Genomic DNA, 14,279 nt, shown 5'->3' with positions numbered 1-14,279 from the left:
GCTGAGTATTTCCAGCATTTTCTGTTATTATTTTATATTATGTTAAAATCTAATTTTTGCCTTGAAATCTAATTGGGTTTTGAGAGATACTTGTATTAATTGTATGATTCACCACTATATTTAATGTATTGGCATTAAAAAGGTATATTTGAGACAATACATATTTGTATTTTACTCGTCAATCGAAGCGGCAATGTCCATGGAGAGCCGAGTCTAAGTATAGTCTTCAGATGAAGTGGGGTTAGAGTATGGAGTATAATGGAATTTTCAAGTAATATGCAATTCATATTTCATTCTGTGAATGGCGCCTATAATCCAGTGATGTCTATTCTATATAGCTGTATAATTTTTTTTATTTCTGTATAGGACCCAGGCAGACCTGAACAAAGATGGAAAGATGGACCAGCAGGAATTCTCCATTGCAATGAAACTGATCAAGATGACCCTTCAAGGACATCCAGTGCCCACCATTCTTCCACTTATTATGAAACAGCCACCAATCTCTTCACCCCTGAGCTCTGCACGATTTGGTATATAAAATCATTCTAATCAGTGTAGTATAGATTACTAAAGTATTGCACTTGATTACTCATAATACTTTAGTGCAATGTTCTCACTATATTTAATATATTGGCATTAAAAAGATATATTTGAGGCAATACATATTTTACTCGTTAATCGCCTGCGGCAATGTCCATGGAGAATTGAGACCAAGTATAGTCTTCAGATGAAGTGGGGTTAGAGCAGAGGGTATAATTGAACCAGGCTGCACAAACGTAATTCATATACCATTTTAAAGTCTTGTATTCTGGCCTTATTTTTATATAATGTACTTAGATTTTACATTTTTTTTAATGGTTAAATTGTACACCAGTAATTATCAATACTGCAGTTTAGTGTTAGGTAGCTCAAAGTGCTCACTCCAAACACAGTCCAAGTAGGAGAATAAAACCTATAATTACTCTCCAGGGTGTTTTGAATAGTTTAAATGGATATTGTACCAAATCTCACTGGTCCATACCCACAATTTTCCTCCAATTATATATTGGGATGACTGAAGCCGTTGTCTTCAGTTGTAAGATTTCTAAATCTCTGGCATTACATTGACAGCAAGACCGATTCTTTTAAAACAATTTGGAATAGTTTATTAAACACACACACATGCACATCTATCAGCAGTCGTCAGCTATCCTATGGATTTACTTAGTTACATCAGATACAATGATGTTACAATAATGATTTATAAAAAGGTATACATCGCTTCCCTCTGGCAAAGCACATACACAGGGCGTTAGTCCTTGCTTCTGCTGTGGAGGGAGGTTCCTGCTTTGCCATGTGCTAAGGATAAGAGAGAGAGGCCCAGCAATCTTTGGCTTGACTTTTTATATCCCGTAAGGCCATTGTTTTTCAGAAAGCCTCAGGATTGGGTCTTGGTTCTAGGGCTGTTCCTGATTGGCTTCTCCTCATACAGATGCCTGTCTGGAGGCCCGGTGCCATTCCTTGATTAGTTTAATGGCTTTCCAATTAACATCTCTTCTAGTTTGGTGAGTTTCAAAGTAGGCTTCCTTTGTTCCTTGAGCTCTGCTCAGCCAGAGGAGACATGAACTTGGGGAAGTCATCCATTTTGTTTCTTTTAACACTGCAGCCTTTCTGTATAATCTATACATTTATAATTTATATATATATCAATTTTATCATTACTAAACACTTTTATTCTTACACAGTTCCTGCCACGAACTCTGTTCCCTAGCCACCAGTTCCATCCCTCTCTCTGGCCACTGCCTGAGGCATAACCAGATTGTTTGCAACCTCGGCATCCTATTTGATCCTGAGCTTCCGACCTCATATCCTCTCCATCAGCAAGATCACCTACTTCCAATTCCGTAATATCATCTGTCTCCGCATCTGCCTCAGCCCATCTGCTGCTGAAATGCTCATCCATGCTTTTGTTAAATCCAGATTTAACTATTCCAGTACTCTCCTGGTCAGCCTCTCACATGCCACCCTCTGTAAATTTGAACTCATTCAAAACTCTGCTGTCTGTATCGTAACTCCCACAAAGTGCAGCTCACCCTCTGCTTGTTGATCTACATTGGCTCCCGGTCCAGCAATTCCTCAAGTTTAAAATTCTGATCCTTTTGTTCAAATCCCTCCATGGCCTTGCCCCTCTCTATCTCTGTAACCTCCTCCAGCCCTACATCCCTCCCAGAATTTAGCATTCTTCCAATTCTAGCCTCTGGTGCACCCTGATTTTCTTTGCCCCACCATTGGCGGCCATGTCTTCACCCACCTTAACCCTAAGTTCTGGATTTCTCTCAGTAAACCTCCGCCTCTCCAGCACTCTCTCCTTCTTTAAGACACTCCTTAAAATCTACCTCTTTGACCAGGTTTTTGGTCACCTATCTGAATATTCCCTTAATGTGGCTCAGTGTCAAATTTTGTCTGATAACATTCCTGTGAAGACTTGGGACATTTTACTAGGTTAAAGGTGCTATATAAATGCACGTTGTTACTGAAGTCTTAGTGACTACACCGGAAATTTTGCTTCTGCTTTTGTGGTAATCCAGTGTTAACTACATGTCAACTTTTGTCTCCTTTTATAAAATAGCAAGTTTTTAAAGGAATTAGTGTTGCATTTTTTTCATTTTTAATAAAATAATCCGTAGTGATTAATTACAAATTTATATTGTTTAAATTTCAATATAGGGATGGGAAGTATGCCGAATCTGTCAGCCCCTCCAAATATACCTTCATTTGCTTCCTTGGCTCCCACATCATCGTTGACATCAGTGACCTCCTTACCACCTTTGGGTATATCAGTTCCACTGCTGCCTGCTGCTGGTTCATCAGCATTGCCAAATGGTACATCTGTCCTTATTCAGCCTTTATCTGCACAGAGTTCTGCAAGTAAGTAGTACAAATTGTGCAGTTGCACTTTGACCTATAATTGACAGCAGTATTTCAAAACTGAAAATAGTTTCTTTACAAACATTCCTTGTAGTTTTGTTCACTTTCTCATATTTGTCCTTCGTAGACCTTTATCTTGAATCTTCCTTTGAGAACACGAGGTGAAGTTTTTTATCACTTTACTTGCTGCAACAAAGGTTGCCCTGTTTAAAAACACAAATGGTTATGCTAACTATTGGAGTTTCAGCTTTCAGTTACAAGCAAATCCCCATACAATTTGACCAAGGTGGGAGATGAAGGATTCTAATTGAATAACTGATGTCCAGCTGGATTTGAGCTGAATGTGACTGCCTGGAGCTGTAATGTGCCAGTCCTGGGCCATTGATAACAAACAAATGCTGCTGTTGCCATGCAGGTTGCTGCTTTGAAATAAAAATCTTTCCATGAAAATCCAATCCAGCCCTCTTTTTCCAATCGTATTTGATGAAATAAAAACAGAAAATACTGGAAATGCATTGCAGAATAGATCAGTGTTTGAAAGAGAAATATTGACTAACCTTTTGTGCTGGATTTTTGGCTTTGCTCATTTCGGGGCATTAATGGCGGCGGGGTGGTAAAGTTTGCGCCTCAGTCAGCAAAATTTGGCAACTGGGCCCTGAGTGTGGAGTGGAGCGCTAAGGGAGGCATAGCACACCTCTCCTGGGGTACTAGACCGGCAGAGCATGCAAAAATCCCGAGCTAAACAGCCAGCCTCTGAGCGCTCTAAGAGAGGCTTAACCCATTCCCGATAAATAACTCACCCCACCACAACATAAATCGCAAAAGAAACCAATCATATTTACCTGAGGTCGACATTACTTACCTCATTGCAGCCGCTACAGCTCGGACCGCCCGCTTTCACAGGCAGTTCCAGCATGGCACTCTACAGATTGGGCGGGAGCCAAAAATCGAGCAAGTGTCGCAACTAGGGGCGTTGCACACCGGCTTGCCTCTTCTCTTCCGGGCGGTAATGCTTCGCGCCCCGCTGAAGCCGGCTCCGAAAACCCCGGCGGGGCGCTGGAAGCTGGCCGCCCACCCAGAAGAGCTTACCACCACCATTGCCGCCCTTTCAGGGTGAAAACAGGCAGCAATGAGCAGAAAATTCAGCCCTATGAGTGGTACCCTTTGTCAGATTAACTGAATTATCGACTTGCTGTTCATTTCCAGCATTTTTCTGTTTTTATTTCAGATTTCCAGCATTCATTTTTCAACTTGAATTATTTTATGAGGTGCTATATGCTTCTTCCTCTTCTATACCATACTTAGGCACCTCCTGTCTTTTCCTTGATGGTTATAAAACCTCAGTAACCTGAAAGTGACACTCACTTACAAAATCCCTAATCCATGAATTTATTTTCAGATTTCACCTATGATAAATGCATCAATAAGCTGTTTAATATGCTTCATTCTGAGTCACCTTCTGTCATTTTTGCTAACTGTATTGAAGAGTTAATAACATTTATATGTCTTCTAGAATCATAGAATAGATACAGCACAGAAGGAGCCCATTTAGCCCATCGGGTTTGTGCCGACTCTCTGCAAGAGCATTTCGGCTAGTCCCACTCCCTTTCCCTGTAGCCCTGTAAATGTTTTTCCTTCGATTACTTATCCAATTCCCTTTTGAAAGTCATGATTGGATCTGCCTCCATAACCCTTTCAGGCAGTGCATTCCAGATCCTAACCACTTGCTGTATTAAAAAAGTTTTTTCTTATGTTGCCTTTGCTACTTTTGCCAATCATCTTAAATCTGTGTTCTCTGGTTCTCGATCCTTCTGCCAATGGGAACAGTTTCACTCTATCTACTCTGTCCAGACCACTCATGATTTTGAACACCACTATCAAATCTCTGTTCAATCTTCTCTGCTGTAAGGAGAACAACTCCAGCTTCTCCAGTCCAACTAAAGTCCCTCATCCCTGGAATTGTTCTCATAAATCTTTTCTGCACCCTCTCTAAAATCTTCACATTCTTCCTAAAGTGGGCACAATATTCCAGTTGAGGCCAAACCAGTGTTTTATAAAGATTCATCATAGCTTTCTTGCTTTTGTACTTGATGCCTCTATAAAGCCCAGGATCCCATATGCTTTTTTAACCGCTTTCTCAACCAGCCCTGCCACCTTCAACGATTTGTGCACACATACCCCCAGGTCTTTCTCTACATGCTCCCATTTTAGGATTGTACCATTCAGTTTATATTGCCCCTCCTTGTTTTTCCTACCAAAATATATCACTTTGTACTTTTCTGCATTAAATTTCATCTGCCACGTGTCCGCCCATTCCTCCAGCCTGTCTATATCCTCTTGAAGTCTATCACTATCCTCTTCACTGTTCACTATACTTCCAAGTTTTGTGTCATCTGCAAATTTTGAAATTGTGCCCTGTATACCCAAGTCCAATTCATTAATATGTATCAAGAAAAGCAGTGATCCTAGTATCGAGCCCTGGGGAACACCACTGTGTACCGTCCTTCAGTCTGAAAAACAACCGTTCACCACTACTCTTGTGCTCCACTTACCCCATCTCATTCTATTATTTAATTTATTAAAAAGTTAAACATTTCTGTTACTAACTGTAATCCACACTTGACACATAAAATGCAATGTAGTTCTACAATCATGTAGGCCACAGATCTCATTGCATTTGTATAAGATTTTGTTTTCATATGGAGTTAACCGAAACAGGAGACAGTCAAATGAAAAGTACCTCAAATAGATATAGTAATACAAACATTGGAAGGCACCCCCTGACTCTCAGATGAAAGAATTTGTGATCTCTGAGAATATAATTGTTTCTTTTATTACGGTTTGATATGTTTAACCTAATAAGGTCCTCCCCTCCAAATATTTCCTCTTTCCATTAGAGCACCTTACTCCCTTTCCTGTCTCTGTAGTTGGCAGATGCTCTTTCTACGGAACTCTAAATTTCCTCCAGCAAATTGATCCAAGTAGTTTGTTTCCGTCCCTGGGCTCCATTTGGTGGCTTCACAAATGACCTGGCTTGACCAGGAAATTGCAGGTATTGACCTGCATTCTGGCACTTTGGGTGCTCTAACTCACTGTAACACACCCACAATGGCACACACCTCTTCTTTGCAAGCGATAAAGTGTACTTTGTAGTAAGTGTCTCTGCAGCTACACAGTACATGTATGTTACCATGCAGTTACAGCTTTCCAGGGACACACTGCTTGGAGTTCTGTTCAATTGAGATCACTGATTAGAGTTTGAAGTTGTTCAAAACCCACACTTACTGGAAATAAAGCAGATGACTCTATGGGCCCAAGTTTTGGCCTCAGTTCCTCCTGATTTTTTGGAGCAACTGGTGTAGAACGGAGTATCTTACAAATTCAAATTCTCGGCATTTAGTTTGCTCCAGTTCTAGTCAGTTAGAACAGTTTCACTTTGGAACAGAATTTTTTTTTCAAAAGGGGGCCTGTCCGGCCACTTACGCCAGTTTTCAAAGTTTCGGCAATGAAAACTTACTCCAAACTAACTTAGAATGGAGTAAGTGAAGATTTTTGTACGCTCGAAAAAATCTTGTCTACACTTTAGAAAATCAGGCGTAGGTTACAAATCAGGTATAGGGAATGGGGGGGGGTTAAAGGGAAGTTTACAAACATTAAACACTTCAGTTTTACAAATAAAGAGCTATCATCAATAATAAATGATAAAAACATCAATAAATCAACCAATAAATCAACCAATAAATCAATAAAAAAAAATTAATAAATATTTTAAAAAATCAATAAATAAAAAATTTTCTACTTACCGACTGCAGCACTGGGAGCCCTCCAACAGCGTGCTGGGATGCCCCCCCCCCCCCCCCAACCCAGTGTGTCTCTGTCACTGTCTCTATCTCTCTGTCTGTCTGTGTCTCTCACGCTCTGTCTGTCAGTGTCTGTGTTTCTGACAGCGAGGGGAGGGGGAGGAGGTGGGTAGAGGGAGGGAGGGGGGGAGAGAGAGAGAAAGAGGGGGGGGAGAGAGAGATGGGGGGGGAGAGAGAGAGAGAGAGAGAGAGGGGGGGGGGAGAGAGAGAGAGAGAGAGAGAGAGGGGGGGAGAGAGAGAGAGAGAGAGAGAGAGAGAGAGAGAGAGAGAGAGGGGGGGGAAGAGAGAGAGAGAGAGAGAGAGAGAGAGAGAGAGAGAGAGGGGGGGAGAGAGAGAGAGAGAGAGAGAGAGAGAGAGGGGGGGGAGAGAGAGAGAGAGAGAGAGGGGGGGGAGAGAGAGAGAGAGAGAGAGGGGGGGGAGAGAGAGAGAGGGGGGGGAGAGAGAGAGAGAGAGAGAGGGGGGGAGAGAGAGAGAGAGGTGGGGGAGGGGGAGAGAGAGAGAGGGGGGGGAGGGGGAGAGAGAGAGAGGGGGGGGAGGGGGAGAGAGAGAGGGGGGGGAGGGGAGAGAGAGAGAGGGGGGGAGGGGGAGAGAGAGAGAGGGGGGGGAGGGGGAGAGAGAGAGAGGGGGGGAGGGGGAGAGAGAGAGAGGGGGGGGAGGGGGAGAGAGAGAGAGGGGGGGAGGGGGAGAGAGAGAGAGGGGGGGGAGGGGGAGAGAGAGAGGGGGGGGAGGGGGAGAGAGAGAGAGGGGGGAGGGGGAGAGAGAGAGGGGGGGGAGGGGGAGAGAGAGAGAGAGAGAGAGAGAGGGGGGGGGGGAGAGGGAGGGGAGGGGGAGCCGGGTCGGGTCCGGACCAGAGGCGGGAAGCGGGAGTCGGGTTGGGAGGAAGCAGGAGCTGGTCGTGGGAGGCAGCCTTATGCACGCAGCCTCATGCACGCAGCCCCAGTGAGGCCATTCGACCAGGGCTTGGGGCTGCGTGCTTCGGGCCCCTCCCACACAGTTTTGGGTGCTTGGAGCTACTGCACATGCGCGCCCACTGTAAGGCGCATGTGCAGAGGTCCCAGCACTGTTTTCAGCGCAGGGACCTAGCTCCGCCCCCTACTGCTCATGCTGCGCCGCGCCCGGCCCAAGAGGACCAGCAGGGAGCCGGAGAATCTGTAAGTTTTTTTTAGGCGCACTTTGTGGCGCGAAAAACGGGCGTCCAGGTCGGGGCTGCACCGTTCTAGGCGCGGCCCGAAACTTGGGCCCTAAACTTCCATCACTCTTTGTTGGCTGACTTTAAGGCTAACCACCAAACTTCACATTAATTATAAGGAGGTAACTTTTCATCCAACCAATTAGCTATAAGTATTTGAATTAAACTATCTTGAGGAATAATTCTTGTCCATTGTTTCATTACTGTGTATTTTAATTGTTTAAGTAGCTGATTGGACCAACCAGCTGCCTTACAAACAGCAGGATGTGGGTCTTTGCCTGGAGGGGAGCGGGTAGGTCTGAGGGCCTCCTCGTAGGACTGCTCCTGGGCACGGCCAAGGGTGCCATCAGCCGGTCCAGGCAGCGGGCGGTCGAGGGGATCGTTCAGCCCGACTGCCTGCCTCTCTCTTCCATGCCTACATCCGGGCCAGGGTGTCCTTAGAGATGGAGCACGCGGTGTCCACCGGTATGCTCGCGGCCTTCCGCGAGAGGTGGGCGCCGGAGGGACTGGAGTGCATCGTCACCCCCGGCAACCAAATTTTAATTTGATATTATATGTTTTAAAGTTTAATTTGTTTTAAATGCTGGTTTTAGTGTCCCCCAAAAGATAGGGGGCACTTGTAAATTATGGTTTTAGAGCCCCCCAAAAAAACTACAAAAATACAAAAAAAAAAAAAAACAAAAAAGGGGCGTTGTGAAATGTTTGTAGTGCCTCTGGGGGGCACTTGATTTAATGTTGATTTTGTTTACTCAAAAGAGTTGTGGGTCTTTTACCTGGAGGGGAGCGGGTAGGTCCGAGGGCCTCCTCGGAGGACTGCTCCTGGGCACGGCCAAGGGTGCCATCAGCCGGTCCAGGCAGCGGGCGGTCGAGGGGGTCGTTCAGCCTGACTGCCTGCCTCTCTTCCGCGCCTACATCCGGGCCAAGGTGTCCCTGGAGATGGAGCATGCGGTACCGGTCCACCGGTACGCTCGCGGCCTTCCGCGAGAGGTGGGCGCCAGAGGGGCTGGAGTGCATCGTTACCCCCGGCAACCAAATTTTAATTTGAATTTATATGTTTTAAAGTTTAATTTGTTTTAATTGCCGGGTTTTAGTGTCCCCCTCCCCTTTTATAGGGGGCTCTTGTAAATTATATAATTTTAATGCCCCCCAAAAAAACTACAAAAATACAAAAAAAAAAAAAAAAAGGGCATTGGAAAATGTTTGGAGTGGCCCCCCCAGATTGGGGGGTACTTGATTTAAATGCTTTATTTTGTCTCCTCTAAAAGAGTTGTGGGTCTTTGCCTTACAAAAAAAAACAGGAGAAAAAAAACAAAAACAAAAACAAAAAAAAAGGGCACGTGAAAAGTGTTTGGAGTGTCCCCCAGATCGGGGGGCACTTGATTTAATTTCTTATGTTTTCCTCAAAAGAGTTGTGGGTCTTTGCCTAAGGTTGATTGGGTAATGAGCAGCATGTTTTGGTAGATGGGGGAAGTTTTGAGATAAATTATTTAACAGGAAGGGGAATGTAATGTTGTACCCCCTTGGCCTTTGTTTCTCACATCATGGTGTTAATTTTTCAGCACTCCCCCATACTGGGCCTCTGAGGCAGACGATAGCGGGATTTGGAGGCGCTGGCCTGCACAAGGCACAGTCACTGATTGATCTTGGATCCAGCAGGTACAAGCAGAATTTTTTTTACAATTGCCCTGTCCATTGCATTTGGGTTGAATACAGAGTAGATAAGTATGCTGCCGATTTAGCCATCTGTCCAATTCAAACCAGATGTTGTTTTGAGTGTAAATAAACAGGAAATATTATATAAGCGCACATTCTATTTCTAGCTGAAGCTGTTCAGTCACCCAGGAACGAAGCAGAAGTTTTGCATCAGAAATGTATCGCATTTATATTTTGTGTCCAGTAATCCAGCAAACGTGATGCAATTCTTTGACAAACTGTCAGAAAATCCTTCTATCTGTCACATGACAGCATATGTAGATTTTGAAAAGTGCTAAGAAAAATGGTTAATGAAACCATTGCAAGTTTCTTATTCGACCCATTCTCTGGTGAATAAGCAGCAGTACAATAAGGTGAGCACAGCAGGTGGTCTTGTTTTAAACATCCTTGACGATTCTCTTTCAACAGGAGAATGCATATTTCATCTGATAATTAACAGCTTGCTAATGAAACATGATTTCTGAGAGTGTGATTTTATTATCAGTTAATTAATTCTGGAAAACTCGTACAGGTTGAACCTCTCTTATCCGGGATTCCCTTATCCGGCACCACCCCTCGTCCGGCACCATTCCTGGCCGCCGGGTGGCATATGTGCAGAACGCAGCCGGTCAAAATCCTTCCTCCGAGATAAGAGTATTACCACTCAGCCAAGCTAACATCAGTTAATTGCTTCAAACACCACCACAAATGCAATTTTTAAAAACTAACGTGGTTTTCCCCACTGTATTGATTAGTAAGTGGACAACATAGAGTAAGTCATGCGGAGGTTCCAGATTTAGTCCCTTTTCTGTGCACAGTTAGCTGATCCCGCCGGCCTGCCGACACTTCGGGGACCTCCTCCTTCCCTCCCCCCAGCCGATGATCTCCCCATATCCGGCAAAATCCCTCATTCGGCACAGGCTAGGTTCCGAGGGTGCCGGATAAGAGAGGTTCAACCTGTATTCTCTTTCTCATTGTAAGGAATTTCACTTAATCTTTATACCTAAAAGGGAGAGCATAATGATAATAGCCACAAGCCATTTCATTGTATTGATGTTTTCACAGTGCAATGAGGAATTTGACACCATTTAAATCTGTATTGCCACATTTGACAAAGGGCAGAACATTTGTCAAGCACTGTTTTAGTTTATAAAGTGTGCCTTTATGAGGGTTCACTGACATCAAAAGAAGATTTGTTGCTTATTCTTTAGAATGTATATGTCATAGACTCTGAAAACAAACCATTTTCATTAGATAATTTCAACTTTTGTTTTTGTGTCGACAAAATGATGCATCATTGAAAAGGGAGTCGGTAGTTATAGGCAAATAAAACTCACTCGTAAGTAACACTTTGTCAATAGATTAATGAATTAGACATGTTAGCAGTCTTTGATACGGTTGACCAGTCCATCCTTCTAAAACGCTGCTCCACTGTCATCCAACTGGGTAGGACTGTACTCACCTGGTTCCATTCTTATCTATCTAATCGTAGCCAGAGAATCACCTGCACTGGCTTCTCTTCCCGCTCCCACGTCATTACCTTTGGTGTTCGCCAAGGAATTATCCTTGGCCCCCTCCTATTTTTCACCTACATGCTGCCCCTTAGCGACATCATCCAAAAACACAGCGTCAGTTTCCACATGTACGCTGATGACACTCAGCTCTACCTCACCACCACTTCTCTCAACCCCTCCACTATCTCTATATTGTCAGGCTGCTTGTCCGACATCCAGTTCTGGATGAGCAGAAATTTTATCCAATTAAATAGTGGGAAGCTCTAAGCCATTGTTTTCAGTCCTCGGCACAAATTCCATTCACTAGCCACTGACTCCATCCCTCTCCCTAAAATCTGTCTGAGGCTTATCCAGACTGTTCATAACCTTGGTGTCATACTTGACCCTGAAATGAACTTTCGACTACATATCCGCGGTATAACTAAGACCACCTATTTCCACCTCGGTAACATCACCCGTCTCCGCCTTTGCCTCAGCTCATCTGCTGCTGAAATCCTCAACCATGATTTTGTTACCTCTAGACTTCACTATTCCCACGCACTCCTGGCTGGCCTCCCATATTTGACCCTACATAAACTAGACGTCATCCAAAACCCGACTGCCCGTGTCCTAACACACACCAAGTTCCGTTCACCCATCACTCCTGTACTCACTTACCTAGATTGCTCTCAGTTAAGCAACACTTCGATTTCAAAATTCTCATCCTTGTTTTCAAATCCCTCCATGGTCTCGCCCCACCTATCACTAATCTCCTCCAGTCCCACAACCCGCCCACCCAGATACATCTGCGGTCCTCTAATTGTGCCCCTTGAGCATCTCTGATTATAATCACTCAACCAATTTTAGCCATACTTTCTGTTGCCTAGGCCCTAAGCTCTGGAGCTCTCTGCCTAAACCTCACTACCTCTCGCCTCCTTTTAAGATGCTCCTTAAAACCTACCTCTTTGACCAAATCGCCTGCCCTAATTTCTCCTTATGTGGCTCGGTATCAAATTTTTGTCTTAAAACACTCCTGTGAAGTACCTTGGGATGTTTTACTATGTTACAGGCACTATATAAATACAAGTTGTTGTTAACACATTTGTATGAATTTTCTTTGTCCACTATTTTAAATAGGGTAAAGTTTGTTTAAACAATGAACAGAAGAATTTCATTCAAATGCATGAACGTACTTTTTGTAAATGTAGCACAGAACTATTTAAATCTATGTTAATAAACTTATTAAAATGCAGATTTTTGGACTGAAGGGGTGAAAGAATTGTCCTTATAAGAGCTGCTGTTTGCTTATGCTATACCGAATTTTCGTTCTACTATGCATAGATTTGAAATTGGAAACCCAGTTGGATGGGAGATTGAAGCTATGCTCCAGCACTCTGTACCATGCATTGGTGTTCCAGCATGGTACAGCATCCAGCGACTGAGAACAGTTTAACAAACGAAGTGGGTTATTTCTGTCTGAAAAAAACTTTGTGCATAGTAATCAGAATGTTAATTAATTTACCTCTTATTATTTAAAATAAAACACAAAATATACCAGGAGCACATTGATGAATTAATGGAATCTGAGATGTAGCACCACCTTTAGGGCTCAATTTTGGCCAGGAGTTGCTCTGTATTTCTTTGGAGTTACTTGGTTTTTCTGGAGTAACTTAAAAATTCCCATTTTCCACAATCAATTTGTACCAGTGTAAGTGAGTTAGTTACGATTTTTTTAGTTTTGTTTTTTTCCTCTCAAAAGGGGACGTTACCAACCACCTACGCCAGTTCTGCCCATTTAGGCAACTTTGGCCAGCTAATAGTTACTCCAGATCTTCTTAGGCTAGCGTATGTGGCCACTTCAGAAAACTCTTGCGGAGAGTTAAGAAATCGGTGCAGGTAGGTACATCGAGGCCATTCAGCCTGGGATGGGGCGGGAAGGGAAACGGAGAGGACCTGCACCGAAAGCATCAAGACTTACAAAGCACCAAGATTTACAAAGCACCAAACCGTGAAAACAAAAAGTAATAAGCATTCAATAACAAATTTAAAAAATTGAAGTAAGTCCTACCTTCATCTTAAAACTCGGCCCGGGAAGACAGCGGGCCGGCCGGTGCGGGAGGCCACTCGACCTGGACTAGGGGCGGGCAGGAGAACTGATAGTGCTCCTGCCTGGATGATTTCTATCAGTTCTCCTGCCCGCCTGCCCCTAGCCCTGGCCGTGTGGCCTCCCAGTGCGATCGATCTCTTAGAAATCGCGCCGATAGGCCACTTGGCCAGGGCTAGGGGCGGGCGGGCAGGAAAACTGATAGTGCTCCTGCCTGGATGATTTCTATCAGTTTTCCTGCCCGCCCGCCCCTAGCCTGGCCAAGTGGTCTATCGGCGCGATTTCTAAGATTAAAGTGATTAAAGCTGCAAATCAAATGGAACTAAGCAGCCTGTGCAATTGCCACTCCATACCCCTACTCACAACATTTGGCCGGCATCGGGTCCCACACAGCAGCTGCAGCAAGACACAGAGAGGCTGGGGGCGAGGAGCTACTGCGCATGCACGGAAACTCCACTGCGCATGTGCAGACGTCCCGGCACTGTTTTCGGCGCAGGACGCTGGCTCCACTCCTGACTCGACTGGCCACGCTGCACGACCACAGGGAGGAGGCCGGACAGCGGCCAAAGTGGGAAGGAAATTTTTCAGTGCACTTCTGAAAGGAGAAAAGCGGCATATCTCCGGTAAGTGCACTGAAAAACGGGCTGGGCCAAAATTGAGCCTATAGAGACTAACTGACTTCTGATCGATCCCTCTCCACCTAAGTTGCTCTCAGCTGGAGTGGTGATGCTACAATTGACATCAGCGGTTCTGGGTTAGAGGGGAACATTAACCAGGATTTCTGCTCCTGATTACTTTTCAATGGTTCCTGTTGGACTGTGCACGAATGAACGCCAGCTGGTGGTCTGAAACGCTGTTCAGGTTCATACATGAAAAGTGGCTACTTAGGTGATGAACCCACCTCAATATGAGTCACATTTCTTCAGAAAAGTCAAAGAGGGAAGAAATTAAGTGAGAACGTTGAAGAGGAGAAAAAACTACATATGTTTCAACGAGGCTCCATACCACTTTTGCTTTAAAAGCACAGCAGATTT

The 14,279-nt window shown here is 44.4% G+C and overlaps 1 protein-coding gene across 7 annotated transcripts in view; it reads left to right on the top strand.

The window, feature by feature from the left end:
* LOC139267231 (intersectin-2-like) overlaps nt 1–14,279 on the top strand; it is a 297,091-nt gene that overhangs the window by 150,680 nt on the left and 132,132 nt on the right. For all 7 annotated transcript variants that reach the window (XM_070885216.1, XM_070885218.1, XM_070885214.1 and 4 more), the window contains 3 exons: nt 367–530; nt 2,707–2,907; nt 9,516–9,612. In XM_070885216.1, the coding sequence (XP_070741317.1) occupies nt 367–530; nt 2,707–2,907; nt 9,516–9,612 (462 nt within the window). The remainder of the gene's footprint in view (nt 1–366; nt 531–2,706; nt 2,908–9,515; nt 9,613–14,279) is intronic.

The sequence above is a fragment of the Pristiophorus japonicus genome, chromosome 7 (assembly GCF_044704955.1).
Source record: "Pristiophorus japonicus isolate sPriJap1 chromosome 7, sPriJap1.hap1, whole genome shotgun sequence".
Classification (NCBI taxonomy): domain Eukaryota; kingdom Metazoa; phylum Chordata; class Chondrichthyes; family Pristiophoridae; genus Pristiophorus; species Pristiophorus japonicus.
Note: the sequence above shows the minus strand (reverse complement) of the source record. Positions and strands in the feature narration are given on the sequence as shown.